The sequence below is a fragment of the Callorhinus ursinus genome, unplaced genomic scaffold (assembly GCF_003265705.2).
Source record: "Callorhinus ursinus isolate GAN/ISIS: 27379988/994484 unplaced genomic scaffold, GSC_fseal_2.0 scaffold35, whole genome shotgun sequence".
Lineage (NCBI taxonomy): Eukaryota > Metazoa > Chordata > Mammalia > Carnivora > Otariidae > Callorhinus > Callorhinus ursinus.
Window position 1 is genome coordinate 7,245,616 of NW_027397097.1, and position 27,050 is coordinate 7,272,665.

General features: G+C 39.4%; 1 protein-coding gene across 7 annotated transcripts; it reads right to left on the reverse strand.

Annotated features, from left to right (window-relative positions):
• Positions 1-905: 905 nt before the first annotated feature.
• Positions 906-26,654, reverse strand: ALG8 (ALG8 alpha-1,3-glucosyltransferase). Of its 7 annotated transcripts, none has more exons than XM_073879775.1 (13): positions 26,497-26,654; positions 23,019-23,097; positions 17,869-18,062; positions 15,744-15,853; positions 14,625-14,692; positions 11,377-11,503; positions 10,799-10,902; positions 9,890-10,010; positions 7,502-7,600; positions 5,945-6,050; positions 4,593-4,690; positions 4,205-4,277; positions 906-2,600 (listed from the first exon to the last, which is right to left on the reverse strand). In XM_073879775.1, exons 1-13 carry the CDS (start codon positions 26,589-26,591, stop codon positions 2,369-2,371), a joined length of 1,506 nt encoding a protein of 501 aa, XP_073735876.1. In that variant the 5' UTR covers positions 26,592-26,654; the 3' UTR covers positions 906-2,368. The 7 variants fall into 7 exon arrangements, with proteins under 7 accessions (XP_073735876.1, XP_025750165.1, XP_025750166.1 ...); XM_025894380.2 differs by having other exon boundaries at positions 5,945-6,084; positions 7,502-7,641; positions 26,497-26,606; XM_025894381.2 differs by lacking the exons at positions 9,890-10,010; positions 11,377-11,503 and adding an exon at positions 13,340-13,452 and having other exon boundaries at positions 5,945-6,084; positions 7,502-7,641.
• Positions 26,655-27,050: the final 396 nt, after the last annotated feature.

Consider the following 27,050-nt stretch of genomic DNA (forward strand, 5'->3'; position numbering starts at 1 on the left):
ATACATGAACACGACGTGTCATACTTGGAAGTCATGGGTTGTCGGCAGGAAGTCTGGGTTCTAGTCTGTGTTGGCACCAACAAGCCATTCCTGTCTCTGGAGCCATTTCCCTCCTGACCTGATAACATAAGAGGTTAAGTTGCTTTAAAGAGAATATATTTGGACTTTGAACTTTTTGGTTAAACAAAAAAATTTATGTGAAGCCCAATATATGAAATAGATCAAAGCATATCTGCTTTGGTAAAAGATGGGACAGGGCCCAGAGCCTCTGAGGCAACTCTCAAGAACACCCTAGGCTCTGCAGAATATTCTGGAAATCTCTGCACCAGATAATCTCTTCCAGTTCCGACTTCACAGAATCACCTACAAAGTACAATTAAATTTGGCCTTGTAGAGATGTGTCCAAATTTAACTTTTTTTTTTTTTGGCTTGCACACCAATTGGCCAAGATGTGAACTACACTGAGTCTCTTGTGTTAATGTTGGTATTAGTAAACACTCGGATTTTAATCATGGCCTGTGTGGTCATAATTCATTCAACTGTGTCAAAAACTGGGGCTATTAAGGGCAAGTGTAGTTTCTGTTCTCAAACTGCTAGTGTCTCCTGGGGAATACATAAACAAGTTAATGGTAGAAGGAGACTCCCCAGCATGGGAGCACCCATGGTGAGGGTACTCAATTCTGGGGGAGGGGGAGAGACTGGAGAGGGAGAGGAAAGGATTCATAAAAATATCAAGTGATATTTATTGAACATTCATTTGTCAGGCGGGGTTCTAATTTTTTTTGTGATCATTTTAGAGACAAGGACATAGAGACAAAGGATGGCTAAATAACTTGGCTACAGACAGAAAATGACGGAGGCAGGATTTTTTTTTTTCTAAAGATTTTATTTATTTATTTGACAGAGACAGCGAGAGAGGGAACACAAGCAGGGGGAGTGGGAGAGGGAGAAGCAGACTTCCCGCTGAGCAGGGGCCCGATGTGGGGCTCGATCCCAGGACCCTGGGATCATGACCTGAGCTGAAGGCAGATGCTTAATGACTGAGCCACCCAGGCGCCCCTGGAGGCAGGATTTTAAGTCAGGGTTCCTACTCTTAATCACTACACTGTACTACCTGTATATTCATAGATCTGGTAGTGGTTATGTTTGCTCTCGAAGTATGTACAATCAGATGACAGGGTAGAAAAGTCAGCCGAGAGAGAGAGAAAGAGGAAGCAGAACGAATGAAAGAAAGCAGAGGTACAAAATAGCATGGCACTCTGGCAATTTTCAGTTAGGACAGCTGGAACCCAAAGTGCGAGGGGGACTGTGATGAGGAAAACAGGACATAGGGGCTATGCTTCTCTCGCCCTTTGGCAAAATTCCTATCTTTATCTCTTCAATGAGACTCCAAGGAAGGCTCAGAGAATTGAGTGTATTAAAGGGATGGTACATAGCTGGATTAGCATCCCAGGCTGCCGTTGGCTTTGGACTCTGCTCTTCTAAAGGATAAAGGGTAAAGAAAATGTGTGAAAGGTCCTGGTGTTGGCTAGATAGACGTTGGCTGAATTTGAAAGTGCAGTAGGTATTAGGCAGACTGGGGTCCTGGATAAAAAGTGTGTATGAAGTACTCTTACAGAAGGCCAGGTTGCAAAAACCACTAAAAAACCACTTAAGTTTGTTCACATGAAGAAAGTTTAAGAAGTGGCAGCCTTATCAAAAACTAACTGCTTGCTGTTAGAATAAATGAACTGGACAAGATGTCCTTTAACTAAATGCAGGCATAGATGCGGTTTATAGCCTCTGCTGACAGGCCAAACCAGTTCATTAAACATTCTCCCCCTGGCTTTGTGAGTATTGTCATTGTATGATTCCAGTGGAAAAAAAAAAATCTCCTGGAACAAGGTTTATAGAATAGGGACAGCACACCATGTGCTTGCGTGCATGCCAACAGGAAAGTGTAGGAGCTGGTATGATCCAAAACATTTTTGTTCAGAAATACAAAATAGCACTTTATTTACATTTCCCTTAGCACATGATTCGAATTATGCTTTATAGCCTGACCACGGTCATCACAGGCTACAAATAATCACGCCGTTGGTAGACTCCCTGCTTGCCTTGAGCAAGCACAGCAGTCCAATGATCTCAGACAATTTTAACAGGGCAAGGTGAGATTTGTTTCAAATGTGTTTCATTGCTTTTGGAGGACAAATGGCTTCTCACCATGGTGACAATCAGGTTGCTAGGCTGGGCAAGGCCAAGTTTAGAAGAATGGTCCTCCAAACAGAACAACTGAAATGAATGGTTCATGCCACCAGCAACTTTCTTCAAGTTCTGATTAATTTCCCATGAAATAATTGTTTGGAATACATCCAAGCAGTTCCTTTATTCATTGTTTCTTTGTCTTGCGGACAGGAGGGTCAGTCAATACTGAAACATACAGTTTGAACCAAGCATATGTGATGCCCACTGCACAATACACTGAGGTCAGTAACAGAGGGCTAAAGGGGTACTTCAATTTCCAGGAGGTGAAAGGGAACACAAACTCACAGAAGACTTCCAGAGGCCCCAGGCCAAGGAGGTAGAAAGTTTCCATCCAATTAAAAAGAGGCTTTTCTTTTCTGAAGAAAAAAGGAGAGGAAAGTCTGATTTTAAACACGTCATTTTGGTGTAGCAAACATTTCTCAGTTAAAGCTTCCCACTTGCATTGTCCTGATGTGAAGAGCAGTCAAAGCTAGAGTCAAAAGAGTGCATTAAATTTCACATTTAGAAAAAACTGATAATGATATAGCACTGCATTATCTCAACAATCCAAATTCAGCCAATCATCATCCACCTATGCCGTCACCTGGCGAGAGAATGAGCTGTGCGTCTGGAAGAGGAAAGGCAGCTGGATGTTGTGATACTGGAGACAATATGGTAAACAATATCAACTGATGGTTTGTAAAATGTTTTTGTTTTGATAAAATCACATACAATTTGCTATTTAACCATTTTTAAGTATACACTTCAGGACCATTAAGTAGATTGACAAAGTGGTGCTACCATTACTACTATCCACTTTCAAAACATTGTCATCACCCAAACAGAATCTCTGGAAACATTAAGCAATAATCACTGACCATTCCTCCTCCCCCACCCCTACTCTGTAACCTCTAATTTACTTTTTGTCTCTGGGAATTTGCCTATTCTAGATAGTTCATACAATCTCTGTCCACTACTGTGGATGATGCTGCAGGATAATGCTGCAATGAACATTGGTGTACAAGTATCTGAGTCCCTGTTTTCAGTTTTTTTTTCCAGATTTTTTATTTATTTATTTGAGAGAGAAAGAGAGCAGGAGCAAGGGGAGCAGAGGGAGAGGGAGAAGCAGGCCCCCAGCGGAGCAGGGAGCCGGATGCGGGGCTTGATCCCAGGACCCTAGGATCATGACCTGAGCTGAAGGCAGACACTTAATGGACTGAACCACCCAGGCGCCCTGCTGTTTTCAGTTCTTTCGGGTATATGCCTAAGAGTCCAATTGCTGGGTCATATGGTAATAACTGAGTTTTAATATAATTAAGTATATGAGGCTCATGGACACAATCAGGTATGAATCACAGGGAAGCTTTAAAAAATTATACAGGGGCACCTGAGAGGCTCAGTTGGTTAAGCCTCCGACTCTTGGTTGCAGCTCAGGTCATGATTCAGGGTGGTGAGATTGAGCCCTGTGTCAGGCTCTGCGCTAGGCAGAGAGTTGGCTTGAGATTCTCTCCTTCCCCTTCTGCCCCTCTCCCTGCTCATGCATGCTCTCTCTCTCAAATAATAAGTAAAATCTTGAAAAAAAATTATATGTTATATTAAGTTTAGAAGAGAAAAAAATTCCACCCCTAATTCTATAACAAGAATTTTTACATGTACTTTAGCTTTATGCATCTATATTTACGTGGTTTTACTCATAATGTATATTTTACATTCCAATTTTTAGTTTTCATATAAGGTTTAAATTTAAGCTAGGTAGTCCCTCCTCAAATATTCCCTCAAAATAAAGACATGAACTATGTTGTCATGTCAGAGTAATAGGATTACGGGTAATTTCTCCCTAAAAAAAATTTGCCAATTTTTTGTAATGCTGTTCTATTACTGTTACAACGTAAAAAATATTTTTTAAAGGCTTAGCTGACCATTTAGGAGTAAACATTTCACAAGAGCAAACATAATTTTAAATATACTTTTTTTGGATTACCTGAAGAGAGTCTTCAGTGAGGAAATACTATAGATGGTAAATAGTAACATGAGTAAGATTTTAATGGGAAGTTCTGTTAAAAGAATAAAGAAAAAATAGATGATAATTCAGTTGTTAAGAAAATGATCTGTGATACTTAAGGCAATATAATAAGCACACTGACACACCTATATAGTGTTAGCAAAACTTTTTGAGCTTAACAGTGCATTTCTGTGACATCTAAAGATACTGAGGATAGCGTGACAAATTAGGGGTTTTATTTAAGATAATGGATGAGCTCTCGATAGTATTGATCTCTAGGCCCTGATGAAAAGGACATGGCAATCAAATCTCTCTCTCTCTCTAAATAAATAAATTAATTAATTACTTAATTAAAAAAGCTGTTTACCTGGTGCAGTGAAGAGCAGAGGGAAGAGGGAATAATGTCCTGTTGTGGTCAGAATCAGAAAAATTGAAGCATCTCCTGCTTTTCCCACAGACAGAAGGCTAAAAATAAAAATTCTTATAATAATTCCTTAAAACAACTGACACTTGCACTACAGATAGATTGAATAAACTGCATCTATTATTATTTCTAGAACTGGCTTAAGCATAAGATAACATACTGATCTTTGCTGCAAGTCCAATTTAATTGAGAATATTAATTTAGTAGGAAAATTTAAGCAACTGATAGAAGAATGTACCACACTGAACTGGGGAGTATTCAAAAAGAGTCTTGCTTCCCTAAGTAATGCCTTCTCCAGAGAAAGGGATGTTGTCGGATTGGGAGCTGCCTAGTGGTGGTAGCCAGGGAAACAGGACTTAGGAGTTTCCAACCCTATAGCTCTTCTCTCTGGTGGTGCCCTGTGCCTGATGGTGCTTAGTATGAATTCTAACCAAAGACATTAGAAGTTTTGCTGTATTTCTTAATTTGGAAAACTCCACGTTGCTGAATGAATCCAGTCAAGCCGTCTACTGATGTGACAAATTTGCTTAAGGTTCCTTCAGAGCTTAAATGATTTCTCTCAGGATTTAAGAAACATCTCAAGTTCTATTATCATCTATCTATCAGGCTTTAATTTTATACAGAACAGACACTATTACACTTAGTTTTTTTTTTAAGCACGGTACAGTGAAAGATGGAGGGAATCAGCATCATAACATCAGGTTTCAGTCCTAACTGTGCTAGCTGTGTGGCTTTGGGGAAGTCATTTAAACTCTCTGAGCCCCAGTTTCTGTAGATGTTAAGACAGGGGATGATACCCACTTGTCCTAATTACCTTAAAGGTTTTTGTGAGGCTCAAAAAAAAAAAAATGAAAACAAAATACCCCTCCCCCCAAAACCCCAAGAATAGTTCTGCAAAATGTGAAGTGCTATCATAATGGACTCCATCCTGACTTTGACTAATAACACTTAACAAGAAACTGTGGAACCTTATTTTCACAGATGTGATTACACCAAAGCCCACATTTTTCTATACTATGCTGCCATTCAATATCTAGATCTAACAGCCTGATATCATGGTTCTTCATCACTACAGTACCCCTTAACAAAAAAATGCAGAAACAATGCGTGCAATTTCACAGGTCCAGGGAACCCAAGTTAAAAATCCCTGTCCTGTCCTAGGATAAATCTGTTCCTGTATATCTTTGCCTTTGCCTATCCCACGGGACATGTCAAGAAGGGACAGATCAAACAGAAGACAGTAGGGTCACTGGGGAATCTGCCATAAATACCAGCTGACTGAGTTATCTGCTTACCTCATTGGGAGAACTGCGAGGAGTATGGCTTTTTCATGGACGTGCCACCCAAACAGGAAGGAGCTCAAGGCACAAAGAATCAGACATCGGAGAAAGCCTCTAGGCCCTTGAGGTTTAAACCAAAGACAGAAAACAGAGGGCTAGAAACAACAAAGATAAAACTTCAATATCATTCAAAATAGACTTTACAGAAACATTGTTCAGATGAATACAATTTATATCATCTCTGAAAAACTGTAGATCTTAGGCTATTCTCCATTAAACTGGGATAATTCATCATTTTGTGAACATTCCAACATAAGTTATAAAAAAAACTACTCAGAAAAAAAGGTTTTTCAAAATACATATTTAAGTCATTAAAGTAATTCTGTTCATCAGAATTAATAATAAATGATAAAATTAAGTTCTAGGATATCCGGTAAAACCCCTTATTACATCTTCAGAATTAGTTAATTAGTCGTCCCTGAACCCATTAGGTCTAACTACAAAAGTCCATAAACATTTTGGGGCTAATAATAAATTAGATTTTGCCATATTAATAAAGACATACCTAACTTCGTGGGCTGGAGTGTAATTTATAATAAAACTATGGGGGTGCCTGGGTGGCTCAGTCAGTTAAGTGTCTGCTTTCAGCTCAGGTCATGATCCCAATGAAGCTCCTTGCTTGGCAGGAAGCCTGCTTCTCCCTCTCCCTCTGCCTGCCACTCCCCCTGCTTGAGCTCTCTCTCTCTGTCAAATGGGTAGATAAAATCTTAAAAAAAAAAAACCAAAAACAAAAACCTTAAAAAAACAATAAAACTATGGCCTTCTACATGCAACTTACGAGGCTGAGGTTTTAAAAAAAGTTTTTACCTTAGTTAAAACATGGGAACAAGCAGGCCAGCAGAGCTTAATTACCTACCAGTACTGCCATTTAATTAAGCGGGGTCAGGTGTCTTGCTGGGCTTGATCATTTAGAAACCAAAATTAAAGCTGAGTGTAATTATAGGTAGATTGAGTTATTTATATTGAATGCCACTAAAATTATATCATGAAATTGAGAGCGTTGTGTTTGCTAACATAAAAACAGCTATGAATGAAGCCTCTAACAGCATCTGACTCATGTTAGATTCAATGCTTGATGTTCAAACAGCTATTGTTGACTCTCTTAACTCACTCATCATCAAGACAAAAATATCCATGCAGTCCAGGCAACTTTGGATTTTTGACTAGTTAGCCATGGATGAAAACAACAGCAGAAACCCGGATGTACCCACTACACACATTTCCCTTTATCCCCCCAGTGCAGTCCTTGCCCCTCCTCCCTGGGCTTTTCTTTTTTCCTCATCTGAGGGTAAACAGATGATCTGACAGCTGCAGTGAGGGATCTTTCTCACAGAGGTTTTACTGGTAAATCTTTCCCTAAGGTGTTCAAAGTTACTCTAAGAATTGCTATGAAATACCTCAATCTGCAACAGGATCATGGCCATGGTATCTGTCCTATGGCAGGAAAAACTTGAAAGCTGAAATTAACCAGCCAGAAAACTCAAGAAATGGGTACCGTGGGTGAATTCTTACCAATATGGCCATCAGAGTGCAGATGAGGGTGGCCATGGGAGTCACTGAAGGAAGGACTGTGTGTTGGAACTGCTGAACCAAACCACTTGTCATTGAGGCCTTGGGAATTTTGTTGGGATCAAGAAGTTTCAATTCCAAACCTACAGAATAAGTAGATATTTTGTTTTGTTTTCATTAATAGCACACCATATTTTACCAACCAATTCCTTGAGAAAAAAGAAAAAAGCTACTAAATCTTATTGCTGCTTCAAGGTCAAGATACATGACTAAATTCTGTACTATTCTACCTAAAATGCCTCTGGTCTTGAGATTACACAATGCAAAGCAGCTGTTTGCATTGGAATAGGGAATTCATGCAGCTTAAAAGGAACTTTGCTGGCAGGCAGCATGACTAGCAATCTGCTCTCACCTCTAAAATGAGCAGGCTTTTAAAACGCAGTTCTGACCATGTCACATCCCAGCTTGGAATCCTTCACTGTCTACAGGGTAAAGTCCATATTCCCAAGTGTGGCAGAGAGTGTTTTCCATGATCTAGCTCCTTCCTACCTCTCCAGCTTCATCTCCACCACTTGATTAAATGCGGCGTAGCCACAACCGAATGACAGCATCCTCCACACTTGTCCCCTTGGCTTAGAATGGCCTATTCATTTTGCAAAGTTAACTCCTAATTCACTCCCTCATCTGAGAAAGCTGTTAAATAAAAAACTAGAGCTGATTTTCTTGTGGGCTAGAGACACATATGTGGTCCTTGTACATGTCTCTTAACTGGTGTTGACCCCGCTGCACTGTATCTGTTTATGCGTTCATTTCTTCCACTATATTGGTAAAGGCAGAAATGATGATTAATCCATTTCTATCCCCAGCACATAGGGGTTCAAGGAATACTTATTAAATGAACCAAGTCTGAGGATGATGATGCAACCCCCCCCCCCGCCAAATAAGCTAATAGGACAGTCTGAGCACCTGCATGGCCCTGTCTAATGCCACTGAAAATCAGTGAAACATGGGAAGGTGTAGACTACCAAAATATTTTGTATTCATTAACCTCTTTCCTTTTCCCTTCAGTCTGATGATTCTCTCTTAAAGCTAGTTAACTATCTTCCTGCCACTGACTTTCTAGGTAAGACATCTTTGAGGAGACAGATATAAAAGACAAGGTACAGCATAGTTTCCTGACTCAGACAAGGAAATTGGCCCTTGAATCTCATACCATGCTGGTTGTTTAAGGTTTTTGAAATATAAATGCTAAGAAATTCCTTACAAGGATCCATGTACATCAAGGCTGGATTCACAGTGGGTGAGGGATAATACCACATTATGATTTCCTACGAGTATGTACCAAAAACAGTAATGGTGGCTATCATGTGCCAAGAGTTTTGTAGCCATTACTTTCAGGCCCCTGAGGCACAGAGAGATGTGTAACTTGTCCAAAGTCATACAAGTGATAAGTGGTAGAATTAAACCCAGGTCTGTTTGGCTCCAAAGGCCCCTGCTACTAACAACCTAGCATTTCTTTATTGTTTTTTGTGTTTCTTACGACATGGTGCATGGGTACAGTCACTTATATTATCCCCTAATTATAATCACTAGAAGAGTCAAGTGACTTGATCAATGCCATAGCCAGTAATTTATGTAGGTGGGCCTCCCACCAACCCATCAGACTCTAGATCAGGGGTTGGCAGTCTAGCCTGAAGGCCAAATCCCCAGCCTGTGACTTACTTTTGTACAGACCCGAAGCTATGAAGAGTTTTTGTATTTTTCAAGGTTGTTAAACAAAAAAACAAAAAGACTTTATGTGGTCCGCAAAACCTACACTATTTACTATCTGGCCCATTCGAGACAAAGTTCGTGGACCTTTCTCTTGATCCTACCATCTCCCATCAAGCTAGGCTATATTCACAAACTACTGCGAGTTATTCCAGAATGAATTATTTTCAGTAGGACCATCTTAATTTTTTTTTTTTTTAATCATAGCCCAAACTTAAAAGCCTAGCCTAGGTTTCCCATTTCTTCTCACTTCATATACAGCTATCATTTTCTTTACTGGTTTAACACCCAGAGTCACAACTGATACATTCTTTCCTTCTGCACATACTAAGTTTAAAAGCAGGATTAACTGCTGAATAACATCTTACTCTCATTTTTTTCCCAAGGAAAGGATCAACAAGGTCATGGCCACAAACAGCTTTTGTAAGGAGCATAGTCTGTCTACTGCCCTGAAGATCTCAGTTCTTAGAGCTGCTCCCCTGTTCGTTCTGAAAGCTGGAATGCACAGCTGCAGAACAAACACTTCAGCCGCATTCCAAACACAAAGCAGTGTTTTCCATTTTCCAATGTGACTCGTCCTTTCCAAATTCATTGTCGAAGTAAGAAGGCTTGCTACTGTACCAATGACGGAGAGCACTTTGTCCAAAGCATTGTACAAAGCCCAGAAGTTTGGAGCCCAATATGCATGGCAGAGGCCCCTCTTGAAAGGGAAGAGTCGGGACAAGACTTGAGGCAGCTGGTTCTGTAGAAAAGAGATTCTTTCAGTGACCAATCTTTTCCAGACTCAAAAAGAGAACCAGGGAACTATGTGACATGGTGTGTGGAAAGTTATGAGGTCTGAGTTCCAGTCTTTGTTCCTTCAAGTAGTGGTGTGATCCTGAGCAGTTGTCAGAACCTCCTCTTGTCTAACCTCATCTGTTGCGGGGGGACAAGATACTCTGAATGCCAGTCCCGTGCTCTTAGGAGAGAAGCACAGTAAGGGAAGAATTTATGAGGTGCAAAGGAGGACACAGAGTGCAGCTTATCCAAGTCTACTGATGAGAAGGTGACCCCAGGGAAGACTTCAAAAGATGCGATGCTTTTCAGTTTTAGCAGGAATTAAAATTAATTAGTGGAATTCAGGGTATGGGAAGAAGGGAACAATTTTTAAAAATATCTGTTGAACATGTGTAATATTCTAGGCACTTTGAATGTTTGCTGTCAGTGAATGACTGTGAAAACACCACGAGTACCGATTTGGGGGTTACAAATAAATTATAGCAAGTAGGCAAATTAGCAAATATGGAAATCTGTGAACAATGATTATCGATTCTGAGTGTGTGTGTCTATGTGTGTGAGAGACATATAAACATACAAATGTATACATACATATCTGATTATGAACAAAAATGTTGGAAAGAATACCATCCTATCTTTGGGGAGTAGTTTTGCTTATTTTGTACATTTTTGGTTTTATTATTTTTTTCTAAACAACAGCAGCAGCAACAACAAAAAACACATACTACTTTATTAAAAAAAAATAAGACTTACCAAGGCTAGGAAAGGACCCAATGAAAGAGCAGAAACTAGGAAAACAATCAGTCCCAGGGAAATAAGACGGACAAAGCTGAAACTGTTCCATCGGACGGACCCATCTACAGAAAAGCAACATTACCATTACTAGGAGCATGGACAACCATGTATAACTTATACAATGTGCTAAATCTAGAAGTATCCCGACAGTACACCAATCTTTACAATGTGGCAAGAGGACACAGAAAAGTCAGAATGGGTAAAGGGTTTGTATGATCAATAGTTGAGAGGTATCTCAGGGACGCCTAGGTGGCTCAGTCGGTTAAGCATCTGCCTTCAGCTCAGGTGGTGATCCCGGGGTCCTGGGATCCAGCCCCACACTGGGCTCCCTGCTCAGTGGGGAATCTGCCTCTCCCTCTCCCTCTGCCACTCTCCCTACTTATGCTCTCCTGCTCTGTCAAATAAATAAATAAAAAATCTTAAGAAAAAAAAATAGTCGAGCGGTACCTGTGTGCCTCATAAAATCCTCTCATGAGGCAAACTGCCAAGCCAAAGAAAAATAAAATAAAGGTTTTGCTTTCATCACTGAAACTTGCCTGGTTTATTTGCAGTGAAACAGTAAGACCGTAGCAGGTATATACCATAAGCTGGTGCTACGTAGAGGTAGATGTGCTTGAAGTGTAGAAGAACAGCAAAGAGAAACGCTCCTTCCGTGTACCTTTTCTAGGAGATTTAAAAGGGAAATATCACTTTAAAATTCAGGGTAAACTAAATGTAGTAATGTAGTATCCTGGTTGGATCCTGGAACAGAAAAAGAACATTAGTGGAAAAACTGGTGACATCTGAATGTGCCAATGTTGGTTTTTTAGTCTTTTTTTTTTTAAGTTTTAATTTTAATTCCAGTTAACATACAGTGTTGTATTAGTTTCAGGTGTACAATATGGCTTTTTAGTCTTGATGATATCATAGTTTTATATAAAATGGTAACATTAGGGGAAAGTGAGTGAGAGGCACAGGAACTCTCTGCACTATCTTTACAACTTTTCCATAAATCTAAAACTGTCTTTAAAAATTAAGTTTATTAAAAAATAAAAAAAGACACTGGAGATTGTGAATATATTTAACAATACTGGACTATACACTCAAAAACGGTTAAGATAGTTAATTTTATGTGTATTTGACCACAATTAAAAAAATACATATTTTAACAGAGGATCACAGGGGAAGAGAGGAAAAAAATGAAACAAGACGAAACCAGAGAGGGAGACAAACCATAAGAGACTCTTTTTTTTTTTTTTTAAAGATTTTATTTATTTATTTGAGAGAGAGAGAATGAGAGAGAGAGAGAGAGAGCATGAGAGGGGGTTGGGTCAGAGGGAGAAGCAGACTCCCTGCTGAGCAGGGAGCCCAATGTGGGACTCGATCCCGGGACTCCAGGATCATGACCTGAGCCGAAGGCAGTCGCTTAACCAACTGAGCCACCCAGGCGCCCCCATAAGAGACTCTTAATCATAGGAAACAAACTAAGGGTTGCTGGAGGGGAGGTGGGTGGGGGGGATTGGGTAACTGGGTGACGGACATTAAGGAGGGCACGTGATGTAATGAGCACTGGGTGTTATAGAAGACTGATGAATCACTGACCTCTACCTCTGAAACCAATACTACATTACATGTTCATTGATTGAATTTAAATAAAAAAATGTTTAAAATAAAAAAAAAGAATGAGTAAGTCACGGCAGTAAAAGGTACAGCATAAAAAATATAGTCAGGGGTGTTGTAATAACGTTGTATGGTGACAGATGGGAGCTGCACTTCTGGTAAGAACAGCATAAGGTACAGAGTTGTCCAATCACTATGCTGTCCACCTAGAACTAATGTAATATGGTCAGGTATGTCTCAATAAAAAAAATAATTTAAACAATCCATTACAGGTGTAAGATATACCAACAAAAAATACATATTTTAAATTCTGAACTACTTAATGAAAGAAATACTACATCTGGGATGTGTTTAAAAATAATCCTGTATGTATGTGTGTGTGTGTGTGTAGATCACCATACTATTGTCTCTACTTTTGTATATGATTTAAATTTGCTATAATAAAAAGTTTTTAAAATTCAGGCAAATATTCTACATGCAACATAAGGTGAAACAGGCAAGTGATTCCAGTTAGTTTTTATACTGAGCCTAGTTCATTACTGCAACAAGTATTTATTCAATACTAAGCTTGATACTGAGGTACAGGACACATCATAACAACACATTACAAATTCCCCTTAAAGATCTAAAACCCAGAGAATTCAATCCCCCTCCCTCTCCCCCTTACAGTTTTACAACAGCTGGAGTTTATTTCCAGTGAGGAGCTGGGAATGAGAGTACAAAAGACTACATATGATGTTATGCTACCACAGAACCATTTAAATCTGTTACAGATCAGGTAACATATAGTACTATCAGGCTGAAGGCATCAAGTACAGTACTTGACCCTAACAAACTAAAGGTAGTCTGATTTAAAACAAATAAGTTGGCTATAACTAAATAAATCTGAATTCTACCTACCTCACAGGAATCTGGGGATCAAATGAGATAATGTTTCTGTGGTTCAGCAAGGAGACAGCCAAAGGGACCTTGAAAGGCCAGGTTCCTTCACTCACTCTCTCATTGGGTGTGGTCTAGAATAGATGAGTGAGGAATGATAAGGAAAGAGAATGGGGGGCTTTCAGATCTCTTGTCACTCATTTTATAATTTATTTAAGATTCAGAGAAGGTCTAGCTGGTTCTATAGCTAAACTTTATTTGTTCAACAATCACTGAATGCCAATTATGTTCTAAGTACTATGTAGCTTTTTATGGTTAAAAGAAAAAACTTATCCAGACATTTACAGTTGACAAAGAACTTTAAAACAGATTATCATATTTGATCTTTCCAAAGTCCCTGTGAGGTAGGAAGCCCCATTTTAAGTAGGCTCTGCACCCATTGTGGAGCCTAACATGGGGCTTGAACTCATAACCCTGAGATCAAGACCTGAGCTGAGATCAAGAGTTGGATGCTCAACCAATTGAGCCAGCCACGTGCCCCAGTGGGGAGCCCCGTTTTACAAATAACAATGTGACAAGGGGGTACATTTCATTTTATGGATGCAAAAACTGAGGCTGAGGGGGTTAAATGACTTGCTTTGGGATAATGGTTCCCAAACCTGACTGTGAATCAAAATTCCCTGTAGAATCTGAAACCCTGATGCAAGGATTCTGAGCCAGAGTACAGAGGGGTAGTCCAGAAATCCGAACTTCTGATTTCTTTCTCTATAAAGAGGAGGGTAATAATTATAGTAACTTCACAGAATAGTTGTGAGGTTTACTCAAGAAGAAATCTATATATAATGTACCTAACCCAAAGCAGTCAATGCATTTGTGTGAGCTCTGTCTGAGTCATACAGTTTATTAGGGTCAGTCAGGATTTCAACTCAAGTCTTCTGATTCCAAAATCCCATACTTTTTGTTACACTATGCTACCTAGTGAAACCCCACAATCAGTTATTATATTGTAAAAACTGAAGATTTCATTCCTAGATAAATGATTCCAACCAAATATAGCACTTCCCAGTTTTTTTCAGGCCTGCTATCCTCTAACAGGTTTTTAAAGTCTACGCGTAAAAGGAAGAAAGTTATTATCAAAAGAGGAGGTGGGATTTGTGAGAAACACTCAATGAAAGTGTCTATTGCGCTTGGCAATTCAAAACAGTTGGTCAAATAAGTCTGCCCCTCACCCATTATACTGTTGCCTTTATAAGCTCAAAGTCAGACCTAAGGGGGAAAAAATCTCATCAGCCTATTTTGCATTTACCTGAAACAATCGTGCAATGGAGAGTAGCATTAATCCAAATAAAAAACCATTGTACTGGAAATGAATATCTGGGCTTAGGTTAAGGAAAGACAAGCAAGGATACCAAATTCAAATTCAACTGTGTCAGCAGATTTTTTGAGTATAAAAATGCAAATGCTTTCCTAATGGGCAAACTAAAACCAAAAATATTCCTCCCAGTTTGGACTTCTCATAAATATGTTTCTCATAAACAGAGTCAAATCTTAGACAGACTAATTAAAATGTATATAGTGCCAAGGATTATACAGGGGATAAAAAAAATTTACATTTAAGAAGAAAACCAGGAAACTTTCCAATGTTTTTTCTACCTTAAAGACCCAGCAGCTACAGGGCAAGTTTTTTGGTTTTGTTTTTTAGAATTAGGGATGAGAAAGTAAGGGCCTAAAAGCCAGTGAAGGCCGCTAGCATGCAGCACCCCCTTTTTTAGAGTATCTATACACAATCTTACTTAGTAAGCCTCACAATGAACCTGTGAGGAAGTTAGAGCTCGAGTCATTAATCCACGTATGGCCTAACGCTACTGTGATGCCGTAGCTAAGAGCTGAGTCCAGGTCAGATTTGAACCAAAGTCTGGGTGTTTTCCTCACACGTGGCTACCTGTATGAAAATTATAAAATATTAGGCTTCTATCATTAAGATTTTAGTTTCACTCAAACCTTCTAGATTTAAGAACTTTGCTTGTTAATATGTGGTAAACCAAGATGGCAGAAAAGGATGAAGGCCTGTCTGTTCCCATATGCAACAGAGGTAGACCCTTTCTTAGAAAAGGTATTTAGAATAATGTGTTATAAAATTATTTAAGATATACACATTAATCTAAAGACAGTCAACCCCAAAACCCAGTATATTGCTTTACTTACTGGTGGTTTAACTGGTTCTTGAACATCATTAACTTTTTGGAGACAAAGTGCTCTAACAATCAGAATCTGGTATAGTTGGAGAATCCATAGAAACCAGTTTGGGGAACCCAATGACCCATCCCACATCCATTTTCAAAAGCAGCTCACATTTCAGAATCATCATTGTAGAAATAATTGATCTTATACTTAGTATATATCAGAATAAGTAAGGGAAGGATACGGTCCACAATTAGCAACCCGAAGTTCCAAAGCAGTAACACTGATAGGATAAACTTCGGCTTCTCTGTAAGTTCTTTACCTGCTTTTTTCCCATCAATGCATTTACAGCACCTACATTGAAACAGTAGGAAGGAAGCAGAAACAACGTTCATCTTCATTAGAACATCACAATACTATTACAGAGTATACTCTGATACACTCAAATACATTTTACTAGCTATTCCTGATAAACTGTCCATGCTGTTCTTGACTGCTTAAGAAGGTGACAGCAGAAACAAAGACCTCAGGGCCAGTTCCATGTCTCTTTCTCAGCTATGCTGATTTGAAACAAAATCTTCATTTAATAAAACAAAAAATTAAAAAACAACCACCATAAATCCAAAAGGATTTTGAAAACTGAGAGGGCACACACTATTTCAGCCCTTGAGTAAAAAATGTAGACCATACCTGAGACTAGTATAACAATGTACCATTGTGTGCCAACTGTACTAAAAAAAAAAAAAATACAGATCAAGATGATATAGCACTCTAAATATATATATAGAGCCATGAACTTATAGCTCCTGATTGTCCAAATAATTTTAAAAACATTTCTTAAAAATGTGTATCATTTAAAGGTCAAGATCTATTATTAAGTGACAATAGCAGATGACAAAAAATTATGATCCTATTTTTATTTTATAAAAATGATATTCAGACACAGAAGAGAAGCTGAAATAATATGCACCAAAATGTTAACAGTGATAGCTGTAAGTGGAGAAGTATGGGTCATTTTTACTTTATATGCATTGTATATATGTGTACATTTCTGTTTTCCAAAATTTTGACACAGATGTATAATCCTATGAAAAGATTTTTAAAAATGTGTTTTCATTTGAATATTGGCAAATCCTAAAAACAGAAATCTAAGCCAAAAAAATAGACAATAAAGATGCAGTTAAAGGGGGGTTAGCAAAAGGTGACCTGCTTTTCCTCCATTGGAGTCTGTTTCCTCATTAACAGAGACAGTAACCTTATAGTGTAACTGAGAAAATTAAATAAATTACTATCTATACTTGGTGCCTGGTTCTGGAACTGGCACATAGATCTCAACAATTTATATCTTACTTAACTGCTCCCTCTACACTGCAGATGGAAATGAATTCCACTCCTCTTTCCGCCTACATGTACATACACTTGTCCTGGAAGCTTGAATTCAAAGGTTTTGGGTTTAAAGGAGTACATCACAAATCACCTTCCCTTCCAACTCTTGCTAGGTGATAAACAGACTGAAAGTTAAGGTGTTAAATAGGAAATACTCCATGATAATGCTCAGGGATTAAAACATTCCCAAGGGACTCTTTCCTGAATGGGGCAAGGGTTCAGGGCCTCACAAGGAGAAAAGATCCATTTTTGACAAGGGTCACTGAGGGGACACAGTGCTCTGTCAGAATCATACCTGCAGGCTTAAGTATTAGGATAGAATAGAAACAAACATTAACTGAGAACTTACTACCTGGAAGTCACTGTGCAAGACATTGTATACATGTGTATTCAACTAAAAATTAATTTATAATAAAAGATACAAAGCATAAGAATATAAAATATAAATGTAACTTAAAATTAATGAAGAGTTTTCACGAAGGAAAGAATCCAGAAACAACCAAAAGCACTCTGTAAGGTTTCCTGAGTTTACTAGAATGGAAACTCCATTGGTGGTCAGCACAATGCATGTGTGTACACGAGTGTGGTGTGCTCTAGGTATGTGTGTGTATCCGAAATAGGGTAGGTCACAGAAGCCTCTGCCGGCATATGGAAAGGAGAGAAAAGCATACGGAACCATTCTAGGCAGGAGAAATGGTGATGGAACTCTACTTGGGACTACTTTTCACAATGTTCACAATCTCTTGTTCTACCTCTGCCTTGTAACCCCACCTTATCCCACATTTTCTTCCAGACGATTCAGCTAGACTGTTTACTGTAATTACTCCCTGTACAGTTTAAAACACAAAGACAGAGTTTGGGACTGTTCTAACATTTGTTATTATATGAATTTTGTTTCCCCCAAATGAGGAACCAGTTAATACTACTTAATACTATATTATGTCCTCAACACCTTCCACACAAAATGACATTCTCAGACTTACTCATGGACAGCATACACAAAGAGTTCATCTGTTAAGATGACAGAAAATCTCTGGAAAAGCAAGGTCCTTGAGCTGGAGTAATTCAGGTTATGGACATTCAGCATCTCTTGATCAAAATATTTGGCAATATGTGACAGGGCATACTCAAACCATGCAAAAAAAGGGGGGTAATCCAAGGTCCACTCTGAAGTTGCCTGTGGTAAAAATCAAAGAGAGGACATATCCTAAAATAACTGAATAAACAAAGTGGGTGTAAAGATTGAAAATTCTCGTTCTCTAGTCTTTAAGAAAGCATATGAAATGAAACTGCATTTAAAATATGACCTAGGGGGCGCCTGGCTGGCTCAGTCAGAAAAGTGTGCGACTCTTGATTTTGGGGTTGTGAGTTGAGCTCCACATGTGGTGTAGAGATTACTAAAAAAAAATAAACTTAAAAAAATGACCGAGGGGCACCTGGGTGGCTCAGTCGTTAAGCGTCTGCCTTCAGCTCAGGTCATGATCCCAGAGTCCTGGGATCGAGTCCCGCACTGGGTCGCTGCTCCTTGGGAGGCTGCTTCTCCCTCTGCTTCTCTCTCTCTCTCTGTCTCTCATGAATAAATAAATAAAATCTTAAAAAAAATGACCGAAATTAATATAGTAATTCCTATGTAAGACTGAGCAGAACACCAAAACCTGGTTCCTAAGTTATTTAATATGGTCTTCAATTTCCTTAACTAGAATCAAGTATATTTCAAAGGAAGTTAATGAAATTTGCAAGAATAAGCTTGTTAATGATATGATGCTACTCGTCTAAATATAAAAAGGGAGCTATGGCATAATAAATGATTCACTAGCTTGGGTTCAAGTTCTGTCTTAGACTCATTTCCCTATTTATAAAATAGGTATTATAAGGGCTAATTGACATAATACATATGAAATAGTCATAAATGGCAAAATGCAACACAAATGCTATTTACCTTTTGTTCCAATAGGTTATGAGATACTGAGGTTAAGAGAGCAAATGCCATTCTTGGCCATTTCTGTATTCTGAACATTTAGTAAGTGCCTGATATACTAAGTATTAAATAATCATTAGTTAAGTGAATGAGCAGTCACTAATGAGTAAACGAAAATGCAGATCATGTGAAATAGAGTATATGAAAATGAAGTATGTAACTTCAGGATATTACGTTTTCTAGATTTTTTAAAGTCTCAGTTTCCTCATCCAAACAACAGGGATAATAGTACGTACCTCATGGGTTATTGCATTAAATTTTAAATACACATATAAAATACCGTTTATATAGCATTGAACCAGATACAAGCTCAATATCAATAAATATTATTTACTATCATTTTAAAAATTATTACTATCACCATAGGATGTCCCTAAAACTAAACCTGTACCTGGCACCTCTAAGAGCTCAGACCGTAATAATCTCTCTACTCCGCACTTGTTGCTCTTTTCAGTGGGAAACTCCTCTCCTGGAATTGCACTGAGGGTTCACTGGGTACTAATTGGGTGTCCACAGGAAATACTATTTAGGGTTGTTCTGTGTTATAAAATGAGGTGAGAGAGACTCACTCTTATTTAAGAGAGACTCACATTATTTAAGGAAATAAATAAACTACTTGTCAGCTCTTTGTTTGTGGTAAGGATAAATGACAACTTTAGGTCCAGATAAGAAGTAGCCTAACTACTCCCCCTGCAGGTATAAAAATGTAGAAGCCTCAGAAGAGGCAAACCCAGAGGCTCTGGGTCTAGGGAACTCAAGCTATTAACCTACCCATTAAGCTCTCACTCATGAAAAGTTCCTTCTCTAATCCTAAATTTCCAATGTGGACTGTAAACGAGATGAGCTACTAAACTGTAGATAGAAAAATTAGAAAATTTTATCGTTTAATCTCCTTTTTAATGCCTATTTTTAACAGTGTATTAATAAAGCAGTACTTTTATAACTTATAAATAAACTCACACTGAGTAGTAAATGCTCAAAAATGTTTTCTTGCTAGGGTATAGATACTTAAGAAACAAGTTTAGGGGATGCCTGGGTGGCTCAGTCGGTTGGTTAAGCGTCTGTCTTCAGCTCAGGTCATGATCCCAGGGTCCTGGGATGGAGTCCCGCATTGGGCTCCTGGCTCGGCAGGGAGCCTGCCTCTCCCTCTGCCTGCCACTCCCCCCTGCTTGTGCTCTCTCTCTCTGACCAATAAAATCTTTAAAAAAAAAAAAAAAGAAACAAGTTTAGAAATTACTGCTCCATGTAATTCCAAGAAAGTCAACATCAACTTGGACTTTATTAACATCAGCAGTTCCCAGCTACAGTTTCTATGTCAGAGTTCACTCTACACTTAAAGAGCCATTTACTCTATAGGAAGTGTAAAAGGTTCATGCCTACTTTATCTTATTGACACGTTTATTACTTTAAATAAAATACTTCTACCAGGAAGCGTTGAAAAAAATTGGGAGGGACAGGTACTGCCTGGGAGATGGTCATTTTTCCAAAACAAAGTCTTCCTGTCCTTTCTTTGCTATTCTCAATCCCACACCACTCAGAGGGTCTCTATATGCTATCCCTATTCCCCACACAAAGACTTTCCAAATCTTGGCCTGAAGGTTCTCTTGACCTCAAGGATTTCTACCTGGGGCCATTTTCTTACTTAAACAGCTTTTGGGAAGCCAGTGAAGCTATGAGCTATCATCTTCTCCCAAGTGAACAGTTCCACCACTTAACTAATACCTGGTAGAGCCAGAACTCAAGTCTGGGTCTCCTGACTCAAAATCCATTAGTTCAGTAACCTACTACAACAGAACTGTAGAGAGCAAGATGGAGTCACTCATGTCAAGCAATGACTCATGTCAAGCACTGACTCATGTACAGCAGTGTGGTAAGCAGCCAAGGGCGTGGCAACTAAGACCAGATATCGTGAAGCCCGCACAGGCTGACGACAGCCAGAACTGATAACCAGCAGAACCAGAAGAAGCCTGCAGAGACCCAAGACTGATTAGACTCATTTTAAAAGGGAGGACTTTTGCAGCAAACCATCAGACTCATCAGACGCTGACCTTTTTTTCACCGCATTCAATGTCTGGAGAGTCTGACAATTTGCTGCAAAAGTCCTCCTTTTTTAAATGAATCTAATCAGTCTTGAGTCTCTGCAGGCTTCTTCTGGTTCTGCTGGTTATCAGTTCTGGCTGTCGTCAGCCTGTGTGGGCTTCACGGTATCTGGTCTTAGCTGCCACGCTCTTGGCTGCTTACCACACTGCTGTACATGAGGGACTCTATCTTGCTCTCTTCAAGAGCTGTATTTTCAAATACAGAAACATCCCATCTCTTCATATGAAGATTCAAAACAACTGTGTTCATTCCATAAATATTTATTATGGGTCTTTTTGTGTCTTTCCCAATCAGTAGACCAATCAATTTAAGCTGAAGTCAGAGCAGAAAGGCAGGTTAGAAGTCACAGTTAAGCAGTCCACTGCTCACACATTCACTCTCCTTAGTATGGCAGAAAGATACTTCCAGACCTGACCACATGTACCTCTCCAGCCTTATCTCCTACTATGAGCCTCTTCTCACATATAGTCAAGCCTTGCCCACAACTGAGTTTTGCTCCTTGTTGGCTTTTGTTGTTATTTTTGAGGACAGCAGGAAGAATAAAGAAGTATACAATTATCAGAGTATCTTTTTTTTAGAGTAAGCTCTACACACTCAATGTGGGGCTTGAACTCACAACCCTGAGATTAAGAGTTGCACGTGCTACTGACTAAGCCAGCCAGGTGCCCCAAGAATATCTTTTATATAAGTCTCTTTTATCTAAAATAAACTGATAAAGAAGATAGCTCTGGCCTGAATAGAGTTTTAGGAGTCCTAAGAGACAGTGGTGAAAGTTACAGGAGTAAAGGAGGGGGAACATCCAGAAAGAAATACAGAATTAAAAGAACAAGGACCACAAAGAAAACCCTAGAGAGTACCAGCTGTTGAAAGGGTGTGCAGGTGAGGAAGAGTTAGCAAAAGAAACAAAGCGGGGCTGGTCAGAGAGAAAGGGGAGATAGGGGCTTCCTTTTCATTTATAGTCCAAGTGTCATTACATGAATAGTGCTAATTATTCATAACCCTTAATAATGTTTGCTGAGCACTTCTGTTCCAAGAATGTGCTAAGTATTATAAACATTATATTCACTTCACTCTAATACTTATTATCATTAATAGTCAGGGATGTTGAGGCTTTGAGAGGTCAAGCGGTATGCCCATGGTCACCCAACATGGGCATTAGGTGACAGAGCTGCAAGTCACACAGAGGCAGTCTGCAAGCTTTTGACCACTATGCCACATATGATGTCTTCTAATTAGTCTGCATACATGCAAACTGAAATACTTTAAAGTAGATACTTTAAAGAAATTACTTACAGATCATTAATATTCTTATCAAATACTTATACTGTTATTAGGAGAGAAGGAACTTGGTCCCTTAGGTCAATTATTCTTCAGCTATTAAGGACTATTCTGATCTGGCCAAAGAAAACCCAAAAAGCAAGAACAAATTCACAGAAAACTTTAGATTGTCTTAAAAAAATCTCCCTGCAGCAGAGTGCTGTTTCTGATCAAGGCACTTCTGAAGTGAGGTCTGTTTTTCATGAAATATCATATGCAATTTAGTAATTCATACCAGCAATAAAAATACATAGTTTTTTTATAAATAATAGAAGAGAATGCTTTGTATATTACCAGAAGCGTACAAATCACATTCTCAAAAATCACTAAATACTGGGGACAGACAGGATCTTAGAAATAATTCATTCCAAATCCTTATGTGCCAGATGAGAAACTAAGGCTCAGAGAAATGAAATATATTTTCTATGCTGTGGCAGAGCCAGGTCTAGGATCCAATTTTTCCTCTTTCTCAATCCCAAATTCTTTCAAAAAGGGTGTGGCAAATATAATTCCCAATGTATAGTTTGGGGAACTCATTTTGAAGTAAAGGGATTCCCTAATAGTGCCAGAGGACAGAGAAGAGGAAAAAGCACAATTTTTCTGAAGATTAATTATACCTATAATCACACAGGAAACTTTTTTTTGGAAAAGTGTTTTAATATCAGTAATACTTATATGATATCACACATTATCCTAAAAGATAAGCCACCAAAAAGAAAAGTGAAAATTAAAACTTACCTCATAATACCACTGTGATACTGGCAGACTGTGAGTGATAGCAAGCCAGTTTCGGTGTACTTCAAAATCTGTGGAATGGCTACTCAAAACAATCAGATGAGTGAAATGAGATTTTGTCACATTTGTTAATTTCACATTTCTTTCTCTTTTTTTTAAACAGTAGGATCCACACTCAACATAGAGCCCAACTCGGGGCTTAAACTCACGACCCTGAGATCAAGACCCCAGGTGAGATCAAGAGTTGGATACTCAACCAACTGAGCCACCAAGGCACCCCTTGATTTCACATTTCTAAAATTATGCTTTTAAATGGACCAACACTCCTATATAGTCATAGCTCATGAGCCTATAAAAACACAAACAGGCATTACATAATCCTGAAACACCTCACTTATCTGAAGGCCAGACTGCTTTCTGGAAAAGGTGGGGATCTATACGTAAGTGAAAAGGCTCCTGGAGTTGTCTAAAGGGCTGACCAAAAGCCCATACCTTTTCATAAGGGAGGTCCTCTGGCTATTGCTCAGAGGTGACTTACTCTTGTTCACAAAGAATTCTAACAGAATTCATTATCTGGAAAATGTTTAACACACCAGTTAGATCTTCAAGGATAAGTAGGAGTTCATCTGACAGAGAAGGTGGGAAAAGGCCCCTTCCCTGCCTTTCCCATGTCTCCAAATTCCTCACTATATACAAATATAGTCAAGCATCTCCTCTGCAGGGGAAGAAACATGTTCTCTTCTACCCTTCTAAATTCTGTAGCTGGCCTAAGAATTAAACTGACATAAGACAGATTAACAGGAGAAAAAAAGCCGATTTTAATAACACATGCATGTATGAAAGCCCCAAAAGATGTAAGAAAGATAGGAGACTCAGAAGGCAGCCAAACAATTGACGCTTATATACCACCTAGAGCTGAGGAAAGGGATAGGGGCCTGGGCCTTCCAATGGGGCAAAGGCAATTCACTGGAAGCCAGAAGAGGGTGTTTGGTGCACCAAGGTTGCTCTGCCAGCAGATGAGTCTCTCAGGTGAAAAAGAGGTCTCCCATCACAGCTCTCTCCCCAGCACAGGCCCCCTTTCTAATGTAAATTTTCCTTACAAAAGGGTAACTTCTCTGCTTTTAGAGCTTCTCCTGTGTCTGCAGTTTCTCCAAATAATCAGTCCCAAATAATCCTGATGCCAGAGACTTATTTTGGGGTGGCATATTCTGTACTCTTCTCCCCTCTTTAGAATAATTTTTTTTTCCATTTGTCCACTGCTGTACTTCCCCTCCATGTCCTGAATAGCACCTGATACATGGAAGGGCTCAACACATTCTTGCTGAGTTAACTACTCATCAAAGTCAACTATGAGTTCTGCAGTAAAACCCGATTAACACTTCCCAACGTGGTATACAACCTTTGCTGTGGCAACTCTCCTGAGTTTCCTAGCCAAACCCTTCTCTGTCTCTTTCATGGCTTTCCATTCCAATATTCATCAAGTGAATGCTGATGTTCCCCTAGGTCCAGTTCTTGGTCCTCTTTTTATGCAATTTACTCTGTTCTGGCCAATGTTATTCATACTTATTGTGTCCATTATCAACTGTACAATGGTGACTCCCATACCACAATACAAGCTTGATCTCTTTCCTGAGTTCTAGAGATAGACATCCCCAAATTCCTGCTGACAATGTCACCTTAATTTCTTACGGAATCCCCAAAATCACAATTCAAAACTCATCTCATGACTTAGGAATTCCATTTCTAAGCATACACAGTACTCAACAGAAATGCATTTACCTATGTTTACCAAAAGATATGTACTGGGCGTGTCTTCAGGCCTTCAACTACATGTCAATTCCTCAGACTTTCCCTGACACCCAATCTAAAGTAAGTCTCCCTAGTTAGTACTCTTATAGAATCCCATTCTTTTCCTTTGTAATGCTTTTAACACAAGTATAGTAATGTAATTACATTATTTGTGTTGATTTGTTTCTGGAACTGTTATCCTACAAAACTACACCCTTTAGGGCGTTAGTGATCATATCCAGTTTGTCCTCTCTTGTAGTGCCTAGCCACAGTACCTGGTATGTAAAAAGCAGTTAACACTTTGTTGACTACTTTTACATTTATCCTGTAGGTTCCCTCTCACATCCCCCAGTTTTACAATTTGAGAAGAAGAGCATTAACTACAACTATGTACATTCTTAATCCTGGACTAAGAGTGGTATTCAAAGTAACAACCCTGAAGACATTATCTCTAGGCTTAAGTAACTAAAGCAAGTCACTAAAGCATATCACTTTAAATGCACAGACTTACAGCTTAAAAAAAAAATCCCTTTCACTCTCATTTGAAAGGAATTTCTTACATTGTAGAAAGATTTTTCCAATTTGCTTTTAAAACAGGAAGATGTTTCTTATTTACTTTCAGTCATGCAGAAAGTGTGACTGGCCAACTCCTTTTTCTAAGTCTCTGTAAGTCATTTTGCTAAACCTACACACACTTCATTGCTTCTATAATTACATATACACATCAGCATGAATGTATACTCTATACATACAGCTCTTCCTTCCATATCCAACAGGATATCACCAAGAACTTGAACCAAAGTATACCAGTAAACCAAAACCTAAATTGGGAAGGGGTAGGGAGACCTAGAGGGAAGGGAGAAAAGGAATGAAGGGAGAAATCACTGCATAAGAGTTAGGAAGGATGAACAGATGGTGGATGCTAATATTAATAAATACTGAGTACCCACAGTATACACATTACTTGGTGGTTGCTTCCTGTTTTCCATGCTTTCAGACTTGCCCCTCCATTTTTTAAATAGTCTAACCTGGTGTGATCTGGCCACTACCCACCTCATTTTGTGCCACTCTTCTCCTTCCATAATGCTCTTCACTCGCAATGGCCACTTTCTATTCCCAGAATGCTCTGAGTTCTTTCCTACTACAGGGCCTTAATACTTAATTCTTTCCTATGCCTGAACTGCTTTTTACATTGCTTATTCTCTTTCATCCTTCCAATTTTAACTTAAACATTACTTCCTAAAAGAGTAAAGCCTTGACCCGTAGTCACTCTATTTCCTTCACAGATCCATCCTATCACAATCTGAAACTATCGTTTTTGTCTATCTGCCCCCACGAATTCTATTGAGGGCAAGAAGAGGAAATGTCTTTCTCACCACCGCACCTGCAGGATTTAGTGCCTAGCTAGCAGGCAACTGATAAACACCACTGAATGAATGGTGGAGGTGGGTGTTCTTAATCTGCACACTAAGGATGAGGACCCAAGGCTTAGAAACACTAAAGTCAGAGAGCGCCAATCCTGAAGGCAGCCATCCAGGGCTATTATCTAGTTCTCAGGTCAAGTAACAATCAATCGGCGGAGGGGGAAGCAGAATGGCACCCATTTGACTTCCAAGTTCCCTTTCCTCCTCCTACCCACGGGCATCCACGCTTCTCGTTCCCGCTTTGACCAACCGCGGAGCGCGTCCCTTACTAGGTGGGGATGAGAAGGCATTTGAGGAGAGTCACCCCGAGCGCCAAAGCCGAAAACCAATTTCTACCACCCGTCGCAATTCCGAGAGCAGCCATTACTGCGGTGCCGGGCGCTTATCAACCAACTGGATCCGCATCCGGGCTCCCGCGCATGCGGGGAAGGCCTTCTGAGAGGGCTCCCAGGCCGCTGTGCGCATGCGTTCAGTCAGTCCGCCCGCAGGACTCGGGGGTTCTGACATTTAAACCTCGCGCTCACTGTCTCTTCACCGCCGGGCCTCTCTCGGGCTCTGCAGGGTATGACTGCGTCTGCGCGGGTCTTCTAGCGCGACCGGTTAAGTTTCGTTAGCTACTTCATACTTCCTTTTAAATAGTTGCTGGACGTCTGCTCTGGCGCTTTCTGCATTTTGCTTGGCAGAACCTGGCGTTGGGGTACCTAGGCGAGAAAGAACCGTGTTTTGTACTAGAGACGTAGCGGAGAAGACAGCATTGTAACTCGAGAGTTACAGGAGACAAAAGCAGCTGAGAGTTCTGGAGGTGCCTAATCCGGGCATCTGA

What these genes read in the sequence shown, in the direction of transcription:
- ALG8 (XM_025894380.2), bottom strand. Translation starts at nt 26,591, where the DNA reads ATGGCTGCTCTCGGAATTGCGACGGGTGGTAGAAATTGGTTTTCGGCT. An exon ending in TTTGTGTATGCTGTCCATGA is followed by an intron (nt 15,854 to 17,868) that starts GTAAGTCTGAGA and finishes GTTTCAATGTAG; the next exon opens with GTGCTGTAAATGCATTGATG. An exon ending in TCTGCTCTTCACTGCACCAG is followed by an intron (nt 4,278 to 4,592) that starts GTAAACAGCTTT and finishes TTCTTTTAACAG; the next exon opens with AACTTCCCATTAAAATCTTA.